This window comes from Mauremys reevesii, linkage group 2 (genome assembly GCF_016161935.1).
Source record: "Mauremys reevesii isolate NIE-2019 linkage group 2, ASM1616193v1, whole genome shotgun sequence".
Lineage (NCBI taxonomy): Eukaryota > Metazoa > Chordata > Testudines > Geoemydidae > Mauremys > Mauremys reevesii.
In genome coordinates, this window is record NC_052624.1 from 167,956,364 (window position 1) to 167,975,625 (window position 19,262).

The following is a 19,262-nucleotide window of genomic DNA, read 5'->3' on the forward strand; positions in this document are numbered from 1 at the left end:
TAAACATGAGAGATCAGAACTGCACACAGTATTCCAGATGAGGTCTCACCAGTGCCTTGTATAACAGTACTAACACTTCCCTATCTCTACTGGAAATACCTCACCTGATGCATCCTAGGACTACATGAGCCTTTTTCATGGACACATCATACTGGCGCTTAGTCATCCTGTGATCAACCAATACATGCAGGTCTCTCTCCTCCTCTGTCACTTATAACTGATACATCCCCAGCTTATAGCAAAAATTCTTGTAGTTGGTCCCTAAATGCATGACCTTGCACTTTGCACTATTACATTTCATCCCATTTCTATTACGCCAGTTTACAAGGTCATCCAGATTGTTTTGTATGATATTCCAGTCCTCCTCTGTATACGCAACATCTCCCAATTTTGTGTAATCTGCAAACTTTATTAGCACACTCCCACTTTGTCAGTAATAAAAATGTTAAATAAGATTGGCCCCAAGACCGATCCCTGAGGAACTCTACTAGTAACCTCCCTCCAGACTGACAGTTCACCTTTCAGTATGACCCGTTGTAGTCTCCCCTTTAACCAGTTCCTTATCCACCTTTCAATTCTCATATTAATCCCCATCTTCTCCAGTTTAACTAATAATTTCCCATGCGGGAACTGTATCAAATGCCTTACTGAAATCCAGGTAGATTAGATCTACTGCATTTCCTTTGTCTAAAAAAATCAGTTATCTTCTCAAAGAAGGAGATCAGATTGGTCTGGCACAATCTACCTTTTGTAAAACCATGATGTGTTTTATCCCAATTACCATTAACTTCTCTGTCCTTAACTACTTTCTCTTTCAAAATTTGTTCCAAGACCTTACATACAATTGAGGTCAAACTAACAGGCCTGTAGTTTCCCAGATCACATTGTTCCCTTTCTGAAAAATAGGAACTATATTAGCAATTCTCCAGTCACCCAGGATACAACCCCTGAGTTTACAGATTTATTAAAAGTCCTTGCTATTGGGCTTGCAATTTCATGTGCTGGTTCCTTTAATATTCTTGGATGGAGACTACCCAGCCCCTTCAATTTAGTCCCATTAAGCAGTTTGAGCTTGACTTCTACCTTGGATGGGGTAATTTCTACCTCCATATCCTCATTCGCCACCCTGCTACTACCCCAAACTCTTCATTAGCCTCATTAAAAACTGAGGCAAAGTATTTGTTTAGGTGCCGGGCCAGGCCTAGACTATCTTTAATTTCCACTCAATCCTCAGTGCTTAGCAGTCCCACTTCTTCTTTCCATCTTATTTATACGGCTATAGAACCTTTTGCTAATGGTTTTAATCCCCTCTGCATGGTCTAACGCTGCTTGGCTTTTGGTAGTTCTCACTTTATCTCTACACTGTCTGACCTCTAAGAGGTAACTTTCCTTGCTGATCCCTCCTATCTTCCATTCCTTGTAGGCTGTCTGATTTCTCTTAATCACCCGTTTGGGATGCTTGCTCATCCAGCTTAGTCTGCAGCCTTTCCCTACAATTTTCCCCCCTTGCTTGGGATGCAAGTTTGCCCTTTTGTAATCAAAGACAATAGTTGCTGATCTATTTTTGTTTAGCCTTCCACTTAGTTTAAACCGAATGAGTTCATGATCACTCAAACCCAGGTTGTCGCCTACAACCAGTTCTTTTATAAAGGTCCTCACTACTCACCAATACCAAATCTAAAATGGCATCACCTCTTGTTGGTTCAGCTACTATTTGGTAAAGAAATCTGTCAGCTATCACATGCATGAAAATTTGGGCCCTATTATTAGGCCTGGTCTACACTAAGGGGGGGGGGTTTGAACTAAGGTACGCAAGTTCAGCTACGCGAATAGCGTAGCTGAACTCGAACTACCTTAGTTTGAAGTACTCACCCGTCCAGACGCCGCGGGATCGAAGTCCGCGGCTCCCCCGTCGACTCCGCCACCGCCGTTCGCGGTGGTGGAGTTCCGGAGTCGACGGGAGCACGTTCGGAGTTCGATATATCGCGTCTAGATTAGCCGCGATATATCGTTCTCCGAGAAGTCAAACGCTAGCCGCCGACCCGGATGGTAAGTATAGACGTACCCTTAGTAGTAACACTTGTCCTCCAATCTATATCTGGGACGTTAATCTTCGATAATCACACATTTCCCAGTAGTATTTATTTCATTAAAAGCATTAGAGGTCTCTAGCCACAGTCAAATCTGATCGGGGGTGGTTGGGTGGGGGCGTGGTGTCTGTAGCACACCCTGAGCACTAGCCCGGGGACCTTCTGGTAGCTTTCTTCCCCAATGTGATTTTGGCCCCCAAAAAATCACGGTCTTATCCATTTCAACACTTCTAATTTCTTTACACAGTCTACCTCATCATTAATATACAATGCTACCCCACCATCTTGGCCTTTATCTCTGTCTTCGTTGAACAGCACATACTCTTCAAAACCTGTACTCTAGTCATGACTACTATTCCACCATATTTCATCCCAATCCCTGGTTTCACTTCCTGCACCGGTAGTTCTAGTTCCATCATTTTGTTGTCCAGGCTCCTTGCATTGATCTACAATCATCTTAATTGTTGCTGCTTGGCTTCACCCACATTCCTCGCCCAATTGGGTACAGTCGGTCATTCTACTGCCAGTATCGCCTGACTGGTATCAGCATTATCTTTCCTGGTAACGTCCATTCTCCTACCCACTACTCTTCCTTTCTCCATTGCTGTATCCTTTCTTACTTGATTTTCCTCTCCCCCAATGTTAAATTCAGGTGTGGGGATCATACGAGCATCTCCCAACCATCTGCTCCAAGTTCCTAGTTTATAGCTCCTTTAATGAGTTGTGCCAACTTCCATCCCAGAAGTCTATTTCCCTCCCTACTCAGGAGGAGTCCATCCCATGAGAACAGTCCTCTGTCCATGAATGCCTCCCAGTGGTCGAACATCCCAAAGCCCTCCTTACAGCACCACTGCTTGAGCCATCTGTTGATCGTCATAATCTTGTCTTGCCTTCCTTCTCCTCCTCTAGAGACAGGCGGAATCCCACTGAGCCTCCATTTCATTAAGCATCTTCCCCAGCTTGGCATAATCTCCCTTGATATGTTCCAGCGAGAATCTAGCTGTATCATTTGTTCCCACATAAAGGGCAATCAGTGGATTATTTCCAGCTCCCATTAGGATCCTCTTCAGCCTCTTCTACAGGTCCACATCCTGTATCTTGGCTCCCGACAGACAGCACACTCTTCTGTTCTCCAGATCAGCTCCAGTGACAGGCCTGTCTGTTCTTCTTAGTAGGGAGCCCCCAGTCACATAAACCTGCCTTTTCCTGGTGATGGTGAGATTTTCCGGCCTTCCACCTGTTCTTTCTGGCTGCAAGTCATCCTGTATCCTCCTGGGGTTCTGAACTCTGGGTTTCTTACAGGAATAGCTGCTCATCTTTTCTTCCTTGCCCGCCCACCTTTAGTTACTGCCTGCTGTGCCCCTTCTTCATATTCCAACTCAGCAAACCTGTTCCTAAGCTCTGTTTCTCCTTTACTTACTTGGAATCTGTTTCACAGGTTCTCCTAAGGAAAATGACAACTTAAGAATAAATACTCTTTCCTCTAGTACAAAATTGATAAAAAAAGTTATTTAACCGAAGTAACACAACACAAGCTTTGCAATATACAGTATATTGCTATAAAAAGGCATTTCACTAGACTACAGCCATAGGACCCAATCCTAATGTCATCACCCAGGCAAAAGTCCCACAGGGTCAAATAGGAGTTTTGTCTATACCAAGGACAGACAGGCCCCAGTTCAGCAAGGTAGTGAAGCATGTGCCTAATTTTAAGCTCATGAATAGCTCCACTGATTTGGTAATTAGTCATATCTTATTTGAGTGAATATGTCTTCATATTTTGTCTAATTGTACCTGAGATTTACTTATTTAGGAAGCAGATTTGCACTAGTGAAGGAGCATGTGTGTGCGTGCATGCAGATGTATTGTGTGTGTACCGCTAAAATAATGTAATTCGTTTTATACATGTGTATAAGGCGAACTGAAAGGAAAGAGAGTTTCCTTTGTTAAATGTTTACCAGGAAAGGCCTACTCATGCACAAGGGAAAGGCCTAAAGCTGCAAACTATAGCACTGAAAATTTTCCATGGATTTTCCAAATAAAAATCTACAAAACAGCAAACCAACCTCCAAATTGACCAAAATAACTTGTTTTTCCATTCATTGGTAATTTCCTCTACCTGCTTTGCTAAACGCATTACATTATTAAGGCTGAAAGCATTTAAATATAATTTATATTGAAACAGTTAACCTTTTATTTTTCTGCAGTTCACTGAGTTAAATTTGGCCAATAGTCACTTTCTAATCTATCTAATTATTTTCTGGTTGCACCTACTGGCCAACTGCAGCAACAATGAATGTAAGCACTATAGAATACTGTTTAACTCCAAACCCAAAACTGCCATGAAAACCATGTAAAATCTTTTCTTTTTAATTAAAAAAAGTAGACCTAAAATGCCTGGTAGCCTGTGCTTCTCAACATTGCTACGAGGCAGGCATATCAAGTATCCATTTCACGGTTGGGTAAACTGAGACAGAGAGAGAGAGATTAAATGACTGGCTCAAGATCACACACCCAATCAGTAGAAGAACCAAGAAATAAACTAAGGAATTCTGGCTCCCAGTCCCCTTCTGTAATAACTAGACTACAGTGCTTTAATATCTCTTTGGGGGAAAAGGGGATCATTTCCCTGAATTACATGATTTCTGTACATAAAATCATACATATTAATAGGGTGAAACCCACTCATACATAGTGGTGATGAGTTATCTTTTCTTATTAACAAAACATGGTAACCAACTCTTCACTCATTTTATTTCTAACATGGAATGATAGCATTCTTTTAATGTATCACTATTCCTATTAATTTTATTAATTAAATACATGTGAGTACAACAGCAAATTCAATAGTGTAGATGCTCTTACAAAATAAAATGCCTTTAAAATTACAATTTTAATAAAATTATTGTAATGCCAGTAAAAATCTCATCAATATGTAATTCAATAGCCCACAAATACAACACTCCTGAAAAGAAGCACAGACTCAACCCCACTTCTCAACGTAGTTTTAATAGAAGAGTTGCTACAGCAAGGCCTCATACTTAGGGTATGTCTACACTACAAGAGTAGTTCGATTCAACTTAATTCGAATGTGTGGAATCGACTTTACGAAGTCGAATTTGTGTATCCACACTAAGGACACTAATTCGACTTTGTGAGTCCACACTAACGAGGCCAGCGTCGACTTTGGAAGCGGTGCATTCTGGGCAGCTATCCCACAGTTCCCGCAGTCCCCGCTGCCCATTGGAATGCTGGGTAGAGCCCCCAATGCCTGCTGGGGGAAAAAATGTGTCGAGGGTGGTTTTGGGTAACTGTCATCATTGAACCGTCAATCACACCCTCCCTCCCCGAAAGCGCCTGCGGGCAATCTGTTCGTGCACTTTTCTGGTCAGTGACAGCGCGGATGCCACAGCACTGCGAGCATGTAGCCCGCTGCAGTTATGGCCGTTTTCACCTCCTCGCACCTTATCGTCCACCTCTTCCATAGTCAGCTGCTGAGAAATCGGGCTACTTTTCAATGGTGCTGCAAGCACTGGTGGACCATAGGGGATGTTTTACCAACATCAACGTCGGGTGGCCAGGCAAGATTCATGACGCGCGTGTTTTCAGGAACTGTGGTCTGTTTAGATACCTGCAGGAAGGTAGTTTCTTCCCGGACCACAAAATAACTGTTGGGGATGTGCAGATGCCTATAGTGATCCTCGGGGACCCAGCCTACCCGCTAATGCCCTGGCTCATGAAGCCCTATACAGGCGCCTTGGACAGCGACAAGGAACTCTTCAAGTACCAGCGAGCAGCGTGACCTGTGACTGTTCAGTTTCTTTACAGAGAAGCTGAACCTGCCCCTGTTTCTTTACCCAGTTACTGTTGACTATCCTCTGCAGTTACATACCCCGTTCACCCCGTTTCCCCCACTTCCAACACACGTGTAAAAATAAAATACATGTTCCATTGTTACTTAACAAACGTTTCTTTATTAATGACTTTGCGTTAAAGGGTTGAAACTGGGACGCAGACTGTGCTGCGTAGGGTGTGCAGTGATGTAAAGACCGCCTCTAAACTCAAGGAATGACAGGCTCCTGCTCCTAGAGCGGTCCGCAGTGCCAGACTGGGTGTTTCAACGGAGCCTGCCATCCCTCCTTTTGGGATTCTATGTGCAGGGGCTATGTGACCTTGTGGCGTAGGAGGACGGATACAGATTCCTCTGCTGCGTGACTCGGCGGTCCAGGACAAGGACCGCTGCATAAGATCTGTAACCGCCCTCCCCCGCTACAAAGTCACGTCCCCCCCACCCACACAGAACCTGGAAACCACCTCCCATACTGACCAGGGTGCCTACTGACTGCACTGTGTGTGTGACCTGCTGCTGATCCTGCCCCCGTGTCTGTACCCTGGTAAAGGTGACCGTCCTATGCAATTACCAACCCCCTTCCCCACAGTCTTCTGTAAAAAAACATGACAGAAACAGTAATTAACAGCAAAGTATTTTTAATACTTAACTAGACAGTTAGGGGATGAAACTGGGATTTGGGCTTGGGTGAGTCAGGAAGGGAAGGACTTCTCAAAATTTAGGGTATGAGAGCTTTTGGGTACTTGAGCACTCTGCTGGGGTGCAGTGACAGTTTTCACGGCCCCTGGCGCCCCTCCTTCTGGTTATTTTGGGTGAGGGGGGTATGGGACTTTGTGGCGGGGGAGGGCGGTTGCAGATACACTGAATGGGGGCTCTGTCCTCCTGCCTGCGGTCCTGCAGAACGTCCACAAGGCGCCGGAGCGTGTCCGTTTGCTCCCTCATTAGTCCAAGCAGCGTTTGAGTCGCCTGCTGGTCCTCTTGACGCCACCTCTCCTCCCGTTCGCTGTGTGAGCGCTGGTACTGAGAGAGGTTCTCCCTCCTGGGGCATTTCCTGTGTGGCTGGTCAGAGCATCCAAGCTCGGACTGCTGTCCAGAGCGTCAACAGAGTGGTGCACTGTAGGATAGCTCCCGGAGCTACTAAGGTCGATTTCCGTCCACACCTAGCCTAATTCGACATGGCCATGTCGAATTTAGCGCTACTCCCCTCGTCGGGGAGGAGTACAGAAGTCGAACTAAAGAGCCCTCTATGTCGAATTAAATAGCTTCGTGGTGTGGACGGGTGCACGGTTAATTCGAATTAATGCTGCTAAATTCGAATTAAAGTCCTAGTGTGGACCAGGCCTTAGAGATTTCAATACTTTTACAAAATACATTATTCTACATTTGAGTAAACTATGAAGTAATCATAGTCATTCCCACACCATACCAGTGGTCTATCTAGTCCAGCATCTTCTCTCTGACAGTGACTAGTACTAGTTACTTCAGAGGAATGTACAAGAAACCACATAATGAATAATGATGGACTAGCCTACCAATATAAGTTTTTCCCAAACTTCATCAGTTATTGTGTGATTTATCCCAATTCATATGGGTTCGTATCCCTTACATGCAATTTTTATCCTGTCTAATGAGAACATCCACACTTACATTATCCATGTAAATCTTTACTGAATCCAACTAAGCTCTTAAACACAGGGACATCTTGTGTAATAGAGTCATACATTTTAAGGCCAGAAGGGACGATTGTGATCTTCTAGTCTGACCTCCTGCATGAACACAAGTCATAAGACTTTCTGGAATTAATTTTTGCTTCAAGTCCAATAGCCGTGGGTGAAGTAGACCATATCTTTTAGAAAAACATCCAATCTTGATTTAGAAATGTCAAGTGACGGAAATTTCTCTGGTTAGTTGTTGCAATGATTAATTACCTATACTATGAAAAATGGGTGCCTTATTTCTAGTAAATTTGTCTAGCTTCAACTTCCAGCTATTGGGGCTTGTTATACCTCTGTCTGCTAGATTGAAAAGCCCTCTATTATCAAATTTCTATTCCCCATGTAGATACTTAATGACTGTGATCAAGTCACCCCTTAACCATCTCTTGGTTAAGGTAAATAAATTGAGCTCCTCGGGTATCTCTTTATAAGGCATGTTTTCTAATCCAAGCACCAGGGGTTAATTATGCGTTGCATAAGAAGTATTTGGTTAAAGGAAATGGTTAAATTTTACTGTATCGGAAACAGTTAACATTTAACAATTGCTTAAATAAAGTCTCCTTATGCTCTCACTGAAGTTAATGGAAAACTTTCAGTGACTTCATTTGGAGCAGGATTGGGCCCTAAATGAACAGGTGCATTATGCAATGTATTTTTTCTTGTTCTTCAAATCATACTTGCTAATTTGTAAAATACAGGCAATTACAGGGAGCTTCCCAGTCAGTGTGAATTAGCAAGATTCTTCTGCATATAATTCAAGTTGCAAAATAACATTGGTAAAAACCAGCTACAACTTGGACATAACATACTGTGCACCTCCCAACAGGAAAGGAAGAAGGAATGCTAGATTCCTGGGTGCACTTGGAAAAGTTATCAAGCTTCATATTCTTTTACAAGCCAAATAAAAATCTGATCATTTATGAAACCAAATGCCAGAGCAGAATAAAAATTCTCCAAACTGGTCATCAGTGTCTGTGTGCATCACGAAGGTCTGGATGTTATCCTGCTGTGGAACAGATTTATAGCACCACACTCCTTCGTTTATCCTATTATTGTGCATGGAATGAGAAACACCATCCCAGTACTGCCCTCAAAAATAATTGTATTTTGTTGTCACTGAGTAACAACTGCCTTCTCAGTTAAATAGTAATAAATATTTTGATAAGGGACCAGCACCCACTACCTTCAGAGAGAAAATGAAGAATTAAGTTTATATTTCAACCAGTGATGGAAAACAATAGAGAAAAGATTAAGAGACTGATCCAGGGCCCACTGATGTCAACTGGAGTCTTTCCGTTTACCTCAATGGGCACTGAGTCAGGCCATAAGTGCCAAGTGAATTAGTAAATGCTAATTTTCTGGCTGACTTTGTATGTTGTTGCATGATGAAAAAACCACAAGCCAGGTTAGTGTAAAGCTGGTGTGTGACCAACATAATGTAACAAATGCAGTTACTCTTAATTTATACCATTGTGAACAGAAAATAGGACCCATGAGTTTAGCACTCCATGGACCTGGTCCAATGACCACTAAAATCAGTGGAAATGTTCCCATCAACTTCCAAGAACGTTAGATACATTCCATGAGAATGCCATACAATTAGATACTCTAGCTAAACCTTTGAATTTCAAAATACATTACATATCTGAAAAAGTCTTCCAAAACATTTAATATTAAGACAGTTCTGTTTTCTATCTGCAGTGTGCTTTTGCTGTTCCTTTGTTTAGAGTTGCTAAACTACTGCTACAAAATGATTCACATATTTAAGAATGGTTCTGTGGATGTACTGAGAGGTAAAAACCTCTAAACATGCACCACCCACACACAGTGTTTCCCAGGGGGGTCATCATTCAGCTGTCAATCTGTATGAACTTAGATGGGAAAGACTAAAGGGGGGGGGAGGTTATGGCTGTGGCTTTTCTGGGGCTCCTGCTACTTTGTGACTGTTGACATTTAAGAGACTGGAACTGCGTCTGTTTAAGAAATGATTACTAGAAAGCGTGACTATAAATCACTACAGAAAGTTGGAGACTCTGACGAGCAGTCAATTAGAACTAAAGAGGAGAAAATACAATTTACTAAAAGCAGAACAAAATCATAATCAAAATACAAAGCTATCACTAATAGAAAATTGCTCGAAAACTTGACAAAATGGATACTTTTATCAATATGCAGCTTTACATTACTGAATTCCTAAAAGGGACGAAAATATAAGATAAAAAATCCACTTTGCTAAAGAAGATGTGTTATTTAATCAGATTTCTCACACTGTTTTTGATTATGGTTTTATTGCTACAGCTGTTGACTAAGTTTAGGCAGCTATGGCTTATCTGCACAAAGCACAGGCCAAAGATTAATGTACTAGTAGTACATTAATTAGTAGGAGTAGTAGTAACAGTTCATTACTGTAACATCTAGAGATGCAATGACTGGGGCCCTACAAAACTAGGCATTTTACAAACACAATGGTGAAAGATAGTCCAGAAGATTTTATAGTCTAAGCCAGTGTGACGACTCACCACTGTGGCAGCTCCTGCTGGTTGTCCAGGGAATTAGCTTTTCCAGCTCCGGTGCGCCTTCTGCAGGCCAGTGTCTCGCTGCTGCTGGCCCCCGTGTCCCTTCCGGACCCCAGTGCCCCTTTGCCCAGGGTTCTGCCCACTGCAGCAACCCCCCAACCTGGGTCTCCCCGCTCAGGGGAACCCCCAACCCTCTATCCCCACCTCGTCTCAGTGGCTACTGCCAGTCACCATCTAGCGTCTGTTCACTGGAGCAGACTGCAGTGTACACGCCATTCATCACTGGCAAAGGAGGGTTTGGACCTGCTGCCTTTGCCTACCCCAGGCTACCCCTCTGCAACCCCAGTACCTGTCCTGGCCTTTATCAAGGCCTGCAGCCTGGGGGTTCTCCGGGCTGGAGCTCCCCAGCTCCTCTGGCCTTTCCCCAGCCCTGCTCCACTCTAGGTACCTTTCTCAACTCCTAGGCAGCCAGGCCCTTCTCCCTCAAAAGCTAGAAGGAGAGTTCTCTCAGCTCTTGGCTTCCCTGCCCTTTATAAGGCCAGCTAGCTTTGACTGGGGCGTGGCCTCAGCTGTGGCTGTTTCCCCAATCAGCTGAGGCTTGCTGCTCTCCCTAGCAGCAGCAGCCCTGACGCAGCCTCAGCCCTGTCCCAGGGCTGATTTCAAGCCCTTCAGGGCAGGAGTGGGTGACCACCCTGCTACAGCCAGCATTTCTCAAATACAGTCACTATCAGGGCCGGCTCTACTTTTTTTTGCTGCCCCAAGCAAAAAAAAAAAAAGAAAGGAAAAAAAAAAAAGCCAGCCGACGAACAGCCAAAGCCAAAAAAACCCCAAAACCGAAATGCTAAACTGCCGCCCCCTGAATAGCCGGAATGTTCCGCCCCAAGCACCTGCTTCCTCGGCTGGTGCCTGGAGCCGGCCCTGGTCACTATGGGGTGTTTCTTGTGACCAAAGCCTCCTGGGCAGTGATTGGGGGGCATGGGGGAGCGCAAAAAGCAGTGCCTCTTCCCCAGGGCCACCAGAAGAGATTGGGCCCTCTCTCCCTCAGGAGCCACAAACGCCAGAGGAGCAGGCAGCCAGTGAGTTCCGCGCCTTCCTGGGGACGGTGAGGCTCGGGCTTCAGCCAAGCTCCAGTCATGGAACTTAGGGCTCCGGCCCTGGATCCCAGCCACGCAGCAGCAGGTGCCAGCTCTGGGTTCCCCGTCACCATTGTCCTTGATCTCCTGCAGCCTCCTCTGGCCCCGGGCTCTGATCGTGCGGTGGTAAGCTCCAGCCCTGGACCCTGGGCTCACCTCCCCCCTTGTCTCCCTACCCACCTCCCCATCCAGGGCTTAATTTGTCCCCTAGCTTGCTAGGGCTGAGTAAGTCTGCTGTGAAAATTGATATTTGTACGGTAGTTAATATCACTTTTCACAGCCTCCCAACTAGCTAGTAACTCTGCTATGAAAAGTGATATTAGCAAACATACAAATATTACTTTTCGCAGCAGCAGACTTACTATCTAGCATGCCTTCTTTTTAAAAAGTCAACCAAAAACAACAAAAGACCAGAATGTGCAAAGCACCTTATTTGTGTTTCTATTCTGCTTAGGTCAAGTAAAGAGTAGAGAACTGTATATTATTTTTATTGAGTCTGCAAAAAAAAAACCCAACCCCACATAAATAAATTATAATGATTTGGACATGTATATGTTCATATTTATCTGTTTTTCCTAAAGTTAATAGAAGTTTAAGAAAAATTGTCATAGAGGCCACCAGCAAGAGTTGGTGGCTGCACTCTGAGGCCACCAAAAAATTTATTGTGAGGATCCCTGGGCTAAACAGACAAGTCAAACTAAAGGTGGGAGAGAAAACAGAGGCAATGGAGAGGAACTGATTTGACCAAGGTCACACAGCAGGTTAGTGAATAGAAACCAGGTCTCCTAACTTCCAGCCCAGTGCCATATTCACTAGCCAATGCTGCCACACACACCTTTGCATTTTCCTCGTCCTGGCCATTCCCTCTGTTGCATCATAGGATCCCAAGACTTGCTATAATTTATACCAGTATCAAGCAACCCACAAGAGACCAAAACCAACACAGAGGGTTAAAGAGGATCCCCTTTTCTCTGATTGTATCCCTTTTCCCAGTTATCCCAGCCTTGCACCACCAAAATGATCCACTTTATGTTGAGGTAGTTCTCCTTGGGGAGTTTAAAATCCCCTTTAGGGTCAGATTCCACCACTGATGCAGTGCAAACAAGCTGTGCCACACTGGAAAATCTGGGCCCTGACGTTTGGCTGCTGGGAAAATGTTCCTGCTCGACACAATTTCACACATCACTGAATAGGTCCTATGACTCTTCTGCTGAATCAGTGCATTTACATTGCAGTATGCTGGCAAAGCAATCTGATTGGATTTACCATGCATTTGTGGATTAGCAAATTGAAGTATCAATCCACATACTAAAAAACCACCAATCTTAAACTAGATATTTTTAGTTTGCCACTGAAAACACAGCATCTCCGAGGACACATGTATTAACGCAAACACAGAAAAAATAGTTCTCAATATTGTAACTAAGAATAAACCCAACCAGCTGTTTGAACATCACATTACTTTGCCATATGAAGGCAATTAACTACAATTGGCAATATAGCCATTTCCTAGAACAGTAGTACTCAACCTTTAAAAATACATGATCAAGTTAAAAATCAACCATTTCTTTCAGAAAATATGTTACCTAACATTGTTATAAAAATAGCTATAATTACTATACATGAAAGAGATTAGAGAAAATTCTTTTTTTTCCACTTTGTTTACTTTTTGCATTTGACAACAGCTTGTATATAGTCCATTTCACTGTTTCTCTTACAGAAATAGTTTCTTCTGTTACACAGGCCTTAACGGGATTAGTTTCTTCTTCAGCAAGAGCACTGAGAAAAATATTGTGATAAATAAGAAAATTGATTATAAAATCACAAAACCTGGCAAAGGACTCAGAAGGTTTTGTACCTGAAATTACTATTAATTCATTTTTTTTTTGGTGGACCAGATTTCAAACTGACAGAGTCCCTTTAAAAGTCAAATAGTGACTTAGTCATTAAATGGAGTCAAAGTGAAGCTCAGAAGAACTCATCATATATTAACATTTCAAAAAAAGGATATCATAAAATTGAGCAACAACTAATGCACTCATCAAAACAGCAAAGGGACAGATTTTGATGCCCTTACCGCATAAGACCTTATGTTGCAAATTGTCTCACTGAAACTAACAGGACTTCTAAAGGACAACTCAACAAAGTAAGAATATCAAAATCTGGCCCTAAATAAATTTAAAAAAAATGCTGTACTGGAAGGTAAAGTAAATCATCAAAGTACCATTTTCCCCACCTACCTGACCTAACCACTAGCGCAAATAAGGATTAATCTCTCTCTCCCTCCCACCTCCCACCAGTCTATAATATATGTTTGTGAGAGTGCGTCTCTCATTCCATGACCCTCCGATCTTTGTTTTTAATTCCTTCTTTCCTCCCTCCCCCCCCCCCCCCCAAAAAAAACAAACAACCCTCAAACCCAAGAAGAGAGTCACCTGCTGGGCTATAAAAAAGGTTGAGCACCACTGATCTGTAATTTAGTCCCTGGGCTCCATACTAGCCTATTAGGAATACATTATTCCAAAACAAATATGGTTATTCCCCAAAGGTACATCTTATTTAAGATTCCCTAAATCAGACTCATAAGTAACAAGCTGTACTTATCAATATTCTACAGCAAGAATAGCAGAGATGAAAAAATAAAATAAAGCCATTAACTGGACAATCAGAAAAATATATATATTATACTTAATACCATGAAATTCTAGAGATGACCTGGTTCTCTGATTTCTTTTGTAACATTATTAATATGTTTTTATCAAGTCATAGTACAATACTGTAGCATCCTGACCTGTGTTCAAATCTTTTAGTCATATTTATGTGCCACCAGAATAGCAAGGTAAAACTACAGCCTAAATTAGGCAGTTTGTTGACTTGTTTTTTTTTTAAGCCTTGAGTATCAAAGCCATTAAACAACCTAAGCATTAAGACATCTAACAATCATTAAAATGTGTAGTCCACAAGTTATATCCATTTCTGACTCCTGACTATGTTTGTTTGGGTTTCTCTCTTTCTTTGTTTTCCTTATGAAATAATACATGTAGGTCCTTTTGGAGATACTTGCTGGTGTTTAATAGCTGTTTTTGTTTTTTAAAGACATTTGCAGCCAAAAGCTTTCAGACCTGGCTACCAGAGGTACACTTACAAAATGGAGTAAATGCAAGCTGAGCAACTTGTTTGCTGCATAAGTCAGGTTTGTGACTGATCATTTGACCCTTATAGTTTGTGACAGTCTTCATAAACAATACATTGTAGTACCACATCTACTACAAATGATCATAATACTACATATTGGACCACGACACTTGAAAGCAGAAGCCTGTAAAAATATGCATTTCATATCGCTGTATCATGTACCCATGTGGTATAGAAATGTGATATACAGTTATGCTTAGACCACATGAAGTGTTCATATGTCTGCATGTGAGTAATTATTTATAAAGAGGCATTCATTATACTGTAATAAGGACATATGTTGGGTAAGTTGTGAATAACTGCCAGGTTGAATAGAGTGTTCCAGCACCTGGCAAGTGTCATCACACTATAAATTATGCCATGAAGCATGTTTTTCCTTTTACACATTTTGAAAAACAAATTCTATGAGAAGTGCCATCTTGGATTTCCTCCATCTGAAATGAGGATCCCAACAGCTGCATTTGAGTCTGGAAATTTCTACCTATGTTGTTAATAAACATAGGACCCAACTGGTGCAACCTATTTTACAGAGATACAAATGAAAGTCTATGGTGTGATAATTTGCATAGCTTTTTACATATGTACATTACCAATATATACACACAATAAATGGTGTCACATTCATCAGAAAAAAGAATCAGCAGTCACTACATGAAACTCTGATAAACATCACAGTAAGTATCATTCAGAAGCATCTTTCCTTTTAAAGGCTACCATTAGAGTACTAGGTTATTGTATTTCTACATGTTGAGAAATCACATTAGTATGTTTGCATCATCTGGCCAAGATTTTTCATTCAAGTTTTCATTTGTATTCATTATTTATATTTTTTTAAATAGAAGATAATATACACACACTATAGCATTAGGGCTTGATCCAAAGCCCACTGAAGTCAATGGAAGTCATTCTTTTAATGTTTGGCCTAATTTTTAAGATCTAAAAAATTCTAAACGTTCTGCTCTCCTATGCACAGCATAAATAGCTGTCCCAAGGAATGCTAAAGATTCGTTTAGAGAAATGTCATCTTCAAAGGCTATCTTTCAGGTCCCTATTGCAACTTTTTATATCATATTTATAATGTCCAAAGCAGGCTGCTTTTCTTCATGTTTCAGTTAACGTCATTGTCTAAATCACTTGCCCTGAGAGAGTTTAACTTCAGAAGTAGAACACAAATGTGGTAGAGTGCCCCAAATTCCTACGTTACCCACCATGTGTGTTCCCTAGTCCCTTGGATGTAAAGCCCCTTGAGCTGAGAACCAGTTGTGTGCATGGGAGAGAAGGGAAGCTCTCAGTATTTAAACTGAGACAATCACTGCAGGTAGCATGCTTCAGAATATAACACTAAGTAATGAAAATGATGGATGCTGAAAATTAAGTACAGTAACAGTTTATACATGTTTTAAAAATGAGTTTAATAAACAAAATGCATTAAAATGGTTATATAACAGATTTCGCTCTATAAATATACCTCATAGCAGAAAGAACTAGGACCTATAGCTCCCCAGAACTATTATACTTTCTCCCTTAAAATGATTTATGGCAGCCCCTTGACTCATACGTTAAGTTTTCTGTTGCAATGTGTCTTTTGCTCAATTACACGCCTCCGATTCAGAAATATATTACAGGCATATCATATAAGATTGGGTTTATGCACATTACAAGAATGAATTGAGATCAGGTGCTTGGGAACAAAATTTAATACAGAAAAGGAGAAAACAACTTTCAATTGATAAAACTATTATTTGAGACAGAAAGAGATGAGGTTTGATTGTAAGGATGAAAATGGCAGATTTTCCTTGCCTATAGTTGAATTTATCCCCATCTAAAACCACCTCAGCAAGAGATTTTTTTATCCCTGGGGCTCATAAAATACTTCTTGCCTTTGGAATACACCAGGCTACAACAAATATCATGTACTCTCCAGAAAATTGTCACAGAAAGTTCCTCCCCAGGTCTCTTAAAAGGACTTTATTCCTTCTATCCTGAAAATGATTCAATACAAGCACTATAAAGAGAATTTTAAAATTATTACTTTTAGTGTATCAGTAAAATCTCATTCTAAATCTTTGCTGTTATAAACATGAGATGATACTCAGTTTTGAGCACTGATCCATTTGATTATCAGTAATATAGGGTTCGCCTGCTTATAGCGTTCCTGACCAGAATGTTGTTCCTAAGGTGAGCGTATACACAAAACACACATGCTTTCCTTTCCCCTACTACCTGCAACCTCATTCAAGCATTAGGCAGCACATGTCATGCATGTCTATAGCATCGTTCCTGGATATAACGTCATTACTTTCCTTTCCCACACGGCTCTGTGACCCCATTCTACCATAAAGAGACATGTATGTATGATTTCAATGGTTAAAATACATTGAAACAGGAGGGAGAACTCTCACTGCACCCGCCAACAAGAAAGGTATGTGTGTGTGCGTGTACACGTACAGCTTCACTATCCTCTGCTAAAAGCTTGGGTAACTGTGACCACTCCCGCACCCAAACTTTAACTCCTGCATGACATGACATTTCAGAAGGCCCATACCAACAGACATGCTGATAAACACTACAGTAACACAAACCAAACTACTGCCTTACTTTCATTGGGATAAAGTATACTATGATTTTCATATTCTGTTCTATATAGGTGTCTATATTGCTTGCATCACTATAGTATGTGACCCGGCTGATGCAGATTTTACTGTAATTTAAAGAGAAAGGAATACTGGATACATACCCAGCCTCCGTTGTCCTGGATCCAGTTGTGTAGATGTCTGTTCAGGTACTCGGTCATCCACACAGCAATGCTGTCCACAAGAGGCGACATCTCCCGATTAACGCTCTCCACGCACATCACACCACCAAATTCAAAGAAGGCCACGATCCTTCCCCAGTTAACCCCATCTCGGAACAGCTCCTCCACCACCGCCACAAAGCGCCCCCTGGCCGTGAATGGGGTCAAGTGCAGCTGGCCAGACATCTGGGCAAAATCTCTGTGGTAGCGACGGGAAAATTCATCTCCAGCTTGGCACAGAGTCAAGAGAACAGCCTGCGGTGCAGGGCGCAGCCCATCACCAAGGGGCACGTTACTAGCAGCAGCCGAGCCAGGGGGCTCAGGAGGCAGAGACACCAGCCCAGCATGGTCAGATGAGGTCCCAGTAGCAGTAGGGTGAGAGAGATTTGGAGAAACTGGTCCTCTGTTTTCATTGGCAGCCCAATCATATCCCCTCTGTGACAGTTTGTAATGGATGTACTTCAGCACTATCTCCCGGTTATCATAGCCTCTTCTCCCAGGATGAGCCATAATTTCCAATAGGGAGCAGCAAGGAGGAGGGAGAGAGGAAGAAGAGGAGCAGGATGAACCCAAAAAAGTAAAGCAGCCAATAATAATAATAATACCACCAAAAAATTATAATCCAGTTATTGTATTGGATGCGGTTTCATTCATGATGGTATGAGGAGCTCTCAGGTCTCAGAGGTACTTTCGTCTTCTCGGTTTGAGATGCACAGTATAAATAGATTTAAAATGCTGTAAGTATTTTATTTCCAGAAGCACATTATTTATTATATATTTATTTTAGAAACATTTTCTTCTTGATGCTGATATATATATATATATATATTATATATATATTAAATCTCATACTTATTCAAAACCAAGTGCATATTTCCCTTAGGTGCTGAACTAACACGTGAATGAAGGAGCTGAAGAACATATACTGTAAAAACTGCAATTCAAAATGATTTGCTCAACAGCCTTAGATGAACGTTAATCCAATGCACTTTAAACTAAAAATCTCAAAATTCTTTCTTTTTTGTTTTTTAATTTAACAATGTAAGTTTCCTGTGTAAAGTACTTACTTGGACTATAAATATGTTCCTCTGTCAAGTTTCCTTATTAAAAAAAATCACAAGTCTTCAGACACCTTAAATTCTGGTTGCTTTGATGCTTCAAAAGATCAAATCACCAAGGGGACAGGAAAGGGACAAAAAAAAATAAAACCCCACTATGGATTTTAAAATTTATTTCCCCGACTTCTGTTAAACAGACACCTCCAAAGACATGTCAAAGATCAGAATATCCCACCTCAGAGCCCAGGAAGGAAAACAACCCAAAACAAAAGCAAAATTATGAAGAGCAGATGAAACACACCTTTGACTCCAAGCTCTTGCAGAAGTACTGTGCTTTTCCCTCCAGTGCAACGTACAGACACATGCAATTAAATACATGTAGTTTCATTCAGACACTGATCTCTAGGCAGAGCCCAACGCTCCCCCCGCCCCGACACACACCCACACACACGAAAAGGGAGCATCAAATTTTTTGACTTTTGCCTAAACTCCAGGGAACAAATGCATTTCCACAGCAGCTTTGTTTGTATAAAAAGCAAGAACACCCGCCACCCCACCACCGAGTGCAGAGGAGGGAAGAGGATGGGGGCGTGTGTGGAATATTATTCTTACAAATTAGGACCGCTGCTAGGAAGCTGCTCCCCCACTACCCTCCCGCCCCAGCACCCCCAGCCCAGACAGCCGTGCAAGCCCCCCCGGCAGAGCAGCCCCCTCGTCTTTCTGCAGTGGTGCTGCTGAAGCGCCAGTCCGTTCCGCGTAGCTGTGGCGGCCGGGGAAGCAGAGTCACAGCGCGGGTGCAAGAGGAGGAGGAGGAGGAGCAGAGCCAGTGGCGGGGAGGAGAGAGGCCGGGAGAGGCCCGCACAAGAGGGGCGGGTTCCCTAGAGCTCCACCTCGCTGTTCATTCAGAAACC

General features: G+C 42.2%; 1 protein-coding gene across 5 annotated transcripts in view; it reads right to left on the reverse strand.

Moving 5' to 3' along the window:
* BCL2 (BCL2 apoptosis regulator) overlaps positions 1-18,983 on the reverse strand; it is a 128,189-nt gene extending 109,206 nt beyond the window's left edge. For 3 of the 5 annotated variants that reach the window (XR_005594453.1, XM_039525922.1, XM_039525925.1), the window contains exons 1-2: positions 18,653-18,983; positions 17,237-17,783 (exon numbers count right to left, since the gene is read on the reverse strand). Coding sequence is in view for 4 of the 5 variants with exons in the window: in XM_039525922.1 (XP_039381856.1) it covers positions 17,237-17,783; positions 18,653-18,729 (624 nt within the window). In the remaining variant the exon portion in view is untranslated. Of the gene's footprint in view, positions 1-14,957; positions 15,019-17,236; positions 17,988-18,652 lie in introns of those variants that run through there. The other 2 variants (XM_039525924.1, XM_039525923.1) reach the window with 2 other exon arrangements.
* Positions 18,984-19,262: the final 279 nt, after the last annotated feature.